The sequence below is a fragment of the Rhinopithecus bieti genome, unplaced genomic scaffold (genome assembly GCF_001698545.2).
Source record: "Rhinopithecus bieti isolate Rb0 unplaced genomic scaffold, ASM169854v2 scaffold_17861, whole genome shotgun sequence".
NCBI classification, from domain to species: Eukaryota; Metazoa; Chordata; class Mammalia; order Primates; family Cercopithecidae; genus Rhinopithecus; species Rhinopithecus bieti.
The window spans coordinates 3413285-3419284 of record NW_016809830.1 but is presented as its reverse complement, the minus strand read 5'-3'; the positions used below and the strand labels follow the sequence as shown (position 1 = coordinate 3419284).

The window sequence follows — 6000 nt, the reverse complement described above, 5'->3', positions numbered from 1 at the left end:
TTTAGCTGTGCCCTGTCCCCAGAGGTGGAGTCTACAGAGACAGGCAGGTTTCCTTGAGCTGCTGTGAGCTCCACCCAGTTCGAGCTTCCCAGCGGCTTTGTTTACCTACTTAAGCCTCCGCAATGGCGGGCACCCCTCCCCAGCCTCGCTGCTGCCGTTTCGGTTAGATTGTAGACTGCTGTGTTAGCAATGAGGGAGGCTCCGTGGCCGTGGGACCCTCCCGGCCAGGTGTGGGTATAATCTACTGGTGTGCCCGTTTGCTTAAAGCGCAGTATTGGGGTGGGAATTACCCGATTTTCCAGGTGTTGTGTGTCTCAGTTCCCCTGGCTAGGAAAAGGGATTCCCTTCCCCTTGCGCTTCCCAGGTGAGGCAATGCCTCGCCCTGCTTCAGCTCTCGCTGGTCAGGCTGCAGCAGCTGACCAGCACCGATTGTCCGGCACTCCCCAGTGAGATGACCCCAGTACCTCAGTTGAAAATGCAGAAATCACTGGTGTTCTGTGTCGCTCGCGCTGGGAGTTGGAGACTGGAGCTGTTCCTATTCGGCCATCTTGCTCTGCCCCCCTGAAAATTTTTTTATGAATAAATGTTGAACAAGATTAAATGGTTTTTCTGCAGCTATGAAGAAAATGTTTCTTTTCTTTCAGTTTCTTAATATGGTGAGTTAAATTTATAGTCTAACATTAAACCAACTTGAGATAAATCATTTTCATTGAGATGTGTTATATTTTTAATTTACTACTAGATTTAATTTGCTATCATTTTGCTTAGAATTTTCATATCTATATTCATATAGGAAATGGGCCTGTAATTTTACTTTCTTTTAGTATTTGGTTTAATTTTATGAGAAAATAAAATTAGTATTTAGTGGTATCAGTGTTATGTAGCATAGGCCTTGTAGAATGAGATGGAGGTTGTGACGGTTGATTTTACGGCAACTTTTGCCAGGCCTCAGTGCCAAGATATTTAGTCCAACATTATTCAAGATGTCTCTAGGTGATGGATCGAGCATTATTCTGGATGAGATTAAAGTTTAAATTGATGGACTTTCAGTCCATCTGCAGCAATCTGCTCTCCATAGTGTGAATGGTCCTCATCCAGTTAGCTAAAGGCCTTAACGGAGCAAAGACTGACCTCCCACAAGCAATGAGTTTGCCAGCAGCCTGCCTTTGGGGCTCAAACTACAGCTCTCCTCTGCATCCCCAGCCTGCCTGCCTGCCTGCCTGCCTGCCTGCCTGCCTGCCTGCCTGCAGATTTCAGACTTGCACCGCCACAATTCATAAACCAATACCTTAAGTCAATCCCTTCTTCTCACTCTACCTCTGGGTACACACACACATACACACGTGTACGCGTACGCATGCACACCTCTTGTTTGTACTGCTTCTCTGGAGAACTCTGATACAGAAGAAGTACACCCTGACACCCTGTTGTTTACTGGGGAATTCTATATAAATTGTGATCTATTTATGGTAGAACTTGCCTATAAACCGACTTGGGATTGGTGTTTTTTTGGTAGAAATACTACTGCTTCAATATCTTGAATATTTATTGTACCATGTAGGCTTATCATTTCTTGAGTCATTTTGATAAGTAATATTGTAATATTTTTGTAGGAATTTGGGCAGTTTTCATATTTGTTGGCATTTAGTTGCTCATGTTCATATTTCTTTTTTTTTTTTTTTTTTTTTTGAGGCAGAGTCTTGCTCTGTCTCCCAGGCTGGAGTGCAGTGGTGTGATCTCAGCTCACCACAACCTCCGCCTCCTGGGTTCACGCCATTCTCCTGCCTCGGCCTCCACAGTAGCTGGGACTACAGGTGCCTGCCACCGCGCCCAACTTTTTGTATTTTTAGTAGAGACGGGGTTTCACCATGTTAGCCAGGGTGGTCTTGATCTCCCGACCTTGTGATCTGCCCACCTCGGCCTCCCAAAGTGCTGGGATTACAGGCATGAGCCACGGCGCCTGGCCTAGTTGCTCATATTTCTAATAGTATTCTTTGATCTCTGCTTTATCTGTAATTATGTATCCATTTTCATCAGTATTACTTATACCTACTTTCCTCTTTTCTTTATTGCCAGCTTTTGTGAGTTGTGCTATTTCGTTTTGAAGAACCGATCTTTGGCTCCATTGATTTCTTCTACTTGTTCATTGTTTTCTACATCACTAACTTCTGCTGTTTATTTATGTCTTGCCTTGCATTTGATTTATTCTTTCTTTTTCTAACATCATGATAGTTCATTCACTTTTAGCCTATTTTTTCCAATTTAAGTTTCTAAGGCTTTACATTTGTCTTAAAACTTCACTTTCATCACATCCTACAAGTTTAGGGACTTCTTTAGTTTTTTTTTCTTTGACCTTTAAATTATATAATACTGTCTTTAATTTTCAAATATGGCAGGAATTTTCACTTTTTATTTCTACCTTAATTGCTTTGTGATCGAATATAGTCTGTCTAGTTGCTATGCTTTGAAATTTGTGGAGGTTTTCATTATGGCCAAGTGAAAGATGAAATTTTGTAGATTTTGCATGTGTACTTGAGAAAAAATGGATATTTTTATAGTAACTGGTTGCAGAACCCTATGTGTGCCCATTAGGTTTGGCCTATTTTTTTATTGTTTTTTCAGTTCTATATTTCTGCTGAGTCTCTTTGATCAATAATTGAGATGTTGAAATCTGTCAGGTTACCAGATTTTCTTGTAATTCTAGCACTTTTTACTTCATAGTGACTATTTTGTTTTAAATGTTTATATTTTCTTATTGAATTGAACCTTTATCATTATGTAGTGATGCCTCCATTTCAAATGCTTTTTTGTCTTTCTGTATCATATTAATAGAGCCACACCAACTTCCTTTTTGTTGACCTAATATGCTATTTTTTACACTGTTACTTTCCTACTCTTAACCCCTAGGCTAGCCTGCTTCTCTATACTTTTACTTTCAAACATTTCATGTCATTCTGCTTTGCTGTAGCTTTTGGAGGCACCATATAACAGATTGTTTAAAATCCAATCTAATAATCTTGGTCTTTTAATGAGAAAATTTAGTTAATTTACATTTGTTATTTTTTGTACTTGTTTTAACCATCTAATTTTTTGATTTGACTCATTTTCTCCTTTTTTAAAAAAATTGTATTTATATCTTTTCTTCTCTAACAAATAATAATTTTAATGTACTCCTACAATACTTGGTGTCTCCTTTTAACCCCCAATATGTTGATTTAACTTAGACTTAGTTCTGGATCACATATATTTTTGTCTCTTTTTTAAAAAAAAGAAACTTTACTATTGTTAATTTATAACGTAGTAGACAGAAGTACGATAAACTATAACTTAAAGAATATACTTCTAAATTTAAATTGATGTGTATCCATATGCATTAGTCTGTGTATCTAAAACATGTTGAATGAAAATGGCACATTACAAAGACATACATATAACATTTTTGTTGAATTTGAAAACCTAAAACATTGGCATATACCATTTATGAATACCTACACATGAGTAAAAATTAAAACATGCTTGCTATGTCTGGCACATAATAGGTGCTCTGGAAATACTTGTTGAGTGAATAAATGATGCTGAGAATATAACCTGATAATGTAGGATAGTTCTTATCCTAAATATTTAAAACATAAGAATTGGTGGTCTTAAAAATAATATTTATTTTCATATCTTTTAGATATGGGTAAGTGTCACCTTACCAAAGGCAAACAGGCTCTAGAGATTCGAAGTAGTTTATCTGAGAAGAGAGCACTTACTGATCCAATACAGGGAACAGAGTATTCTGCAGAATCTCTTGTGCGGAATCTACAGTGGGCCAAGGCTCATGGTATGGTAAAGCCTTTTTTTTTAGATCTATAATATACTTATGTTAAATCATAAAGTTTCTTCTGAATGAATAACTTTCCTGCCAGTTTTACAGTGAAAATATTTTGGCCTTCTAGGCAAATCTCAAACCAAACATATATTTCAACTATGGATATTACACTGGTGTATTTGATGTTAGAGATATCAAATTATTTAGCCCATTATTGTCACTATTGGTAAAATTAAAATGACCATTTAAAAATTTTTCTATTTTTAAGATAGGTTAATTTTCCATTCGTCTAATACACACAGTCCTTAGATTCTCCTGTATTGTGAACTGTTAAAAGTGTGCAGCTGTCGAAAATCATGGATTGGGTTCTGATCCAGTCTCTACCACTATATGAACATGTTATCTATAACATGTAAATAAGAAATAGTACCTGCCTCAGGCCAGTTGTGGTGGCTCACACCTGTAATCCTAGCACTTTGGGAGGCCAAGGCAGGTGGATCACCTGAGGTCAGGAGTTAGAGACCAGCCTGGGCAACATGGCAAAACCTCATCTCTACTAAAAATACAAAAAGTTAGCAGAGTGTGATGGCGCATGCCTGTAATCCCAACTACTAGGGCAGCTGAGGCAAGAGAATCTCTTGAACCTGAGGTGGAGGTCGCAGTGCAGTGAGCAGAGATTGTCCCACTGCACTCCAGTCTGGGCGACAGAGCGAGACTCTGTCTTGAAAAGAAAAAAAAACAGTACCTGCCTCATAGGTTATTGGGATTGAATGAGTGCGCAGGTGGAAATGAGCAGGTACAGAGCACTCAGCAAGTCGTCTGTACTTGCGATTATTCATATATAACTGAGCATCCTCTCTTGGACGCTTGATCAGTAAATTGAGTGATCAGCAGAGAAGACAAGGTGAAAATCAATCTGTACCTTAATTACCTTTTGCTAATTATGTATGGTTTAATGAAAAGTTTACCAATTGAAATAATTTTGGATTTTCTGAGTCCAAGTATCTATTCTGTGAGTCTCTTACAGATAATTGAAAAATAATTGTATTTATTGAACTTCTATAAATTTTGTTCTTGGCCAGGTATGGTGGCTCACACCTGTAATCCCAGCACTTTGGGAGGCCGAGATGGGTGAATCACCTGGGGTCAGGAGTTCAAGACCAGCCTGGCCAACATGGTGAAACTCCATCTCTACTAAAAATACAAAACATTAGCTGGTCATGGTGGCAGGCGCCTGTAACTTTGGAGGCTGAGCCAGGAGAATCACTTGAACCTGGGAGTCGGAGGTTGCAGTGAGCCGAGGTCATGCCATTGTACTCCAGCCTGGGCAACAAGAGCAAAACTCAGTCTCAAAAAAAATGTGTTCTCTAATGTATATTTTTAGTAAATTAACATACTAAAGCACATTAAAATGTAAAATGCTATAAATATCTCACCATTCCAGATAACTGGATAAGTAATTGAAATTGAATGTCTCCTCTAAAAAAGATCTAAACAAACAACAAAATTACAGTGGTAAAGGTCAACAATCAATGAAACAATAAAACAAAACTAAAAGTTCGTATAGAAAGTATTTGTAACAAATTTAATAAGTAGGTAGTTTTTTAATAATAAAGAGCTCATACAAAATGGTAAGAGAAAAAAACATTTAGACCCTCCTCAGTAAACAAGCAAATGATGCAAATTCAATAATCCACACTGCTGGAAGTGTAGAGAAAAAAAATTTTAATGGCTAATTTAAGTAATTAAGGAATAGTTAAAACTATGATGGTATCTTTCTACTTTTTAATACCATCAAGTAGACGAATGTTTTAAAAATACTCTGTTTTGGACATGTTATGCTGAAACTTTATATTCCGTGTAAATTGAAAATAATTTGTCCCATATGTAAAGGAACAATCACATAGCTATATCTAACAATCTTAAAGCATTATGAACTATGATAGAAAAGCAATAAAACCCAGAAGTATTATATTCAAGAGTTAACAGAATGGTTAAAGGTAACAAACTATAGTATGACCATTCAGTGACACTGTGCTTTATTAAAAATTCTGGTCATATAAATTGTGGCAACAGCGAAAATTTATCTACAGTTGTATGCATATTTTATTGCCACAGTAAAATTATATATACAGTTGGATAAGAACTATAAGCAAATGGTAAATGAAAGATTTTGTTTGGCCAGC

General features: G+C 37.2%; 1 protein-coding gene across 1 annotated transcript in view; it reads left to right on the top strand.

Moving 5' to 3' along the window:
* MALT1 (MALT1 paracaspase) overlaps window positions 1-6000 on the top strand; it is an 88485-nt gene that overhangs the window by 76682 nt on the left and 5803 nt on the right. Inside the window, 1 exon segment of the mRNA XM_017890505.1 lies at window positions 3677-3826. Coding sequence (XP_017745994.1) covers window positions 3677-3826 — 150 coding nt within the window.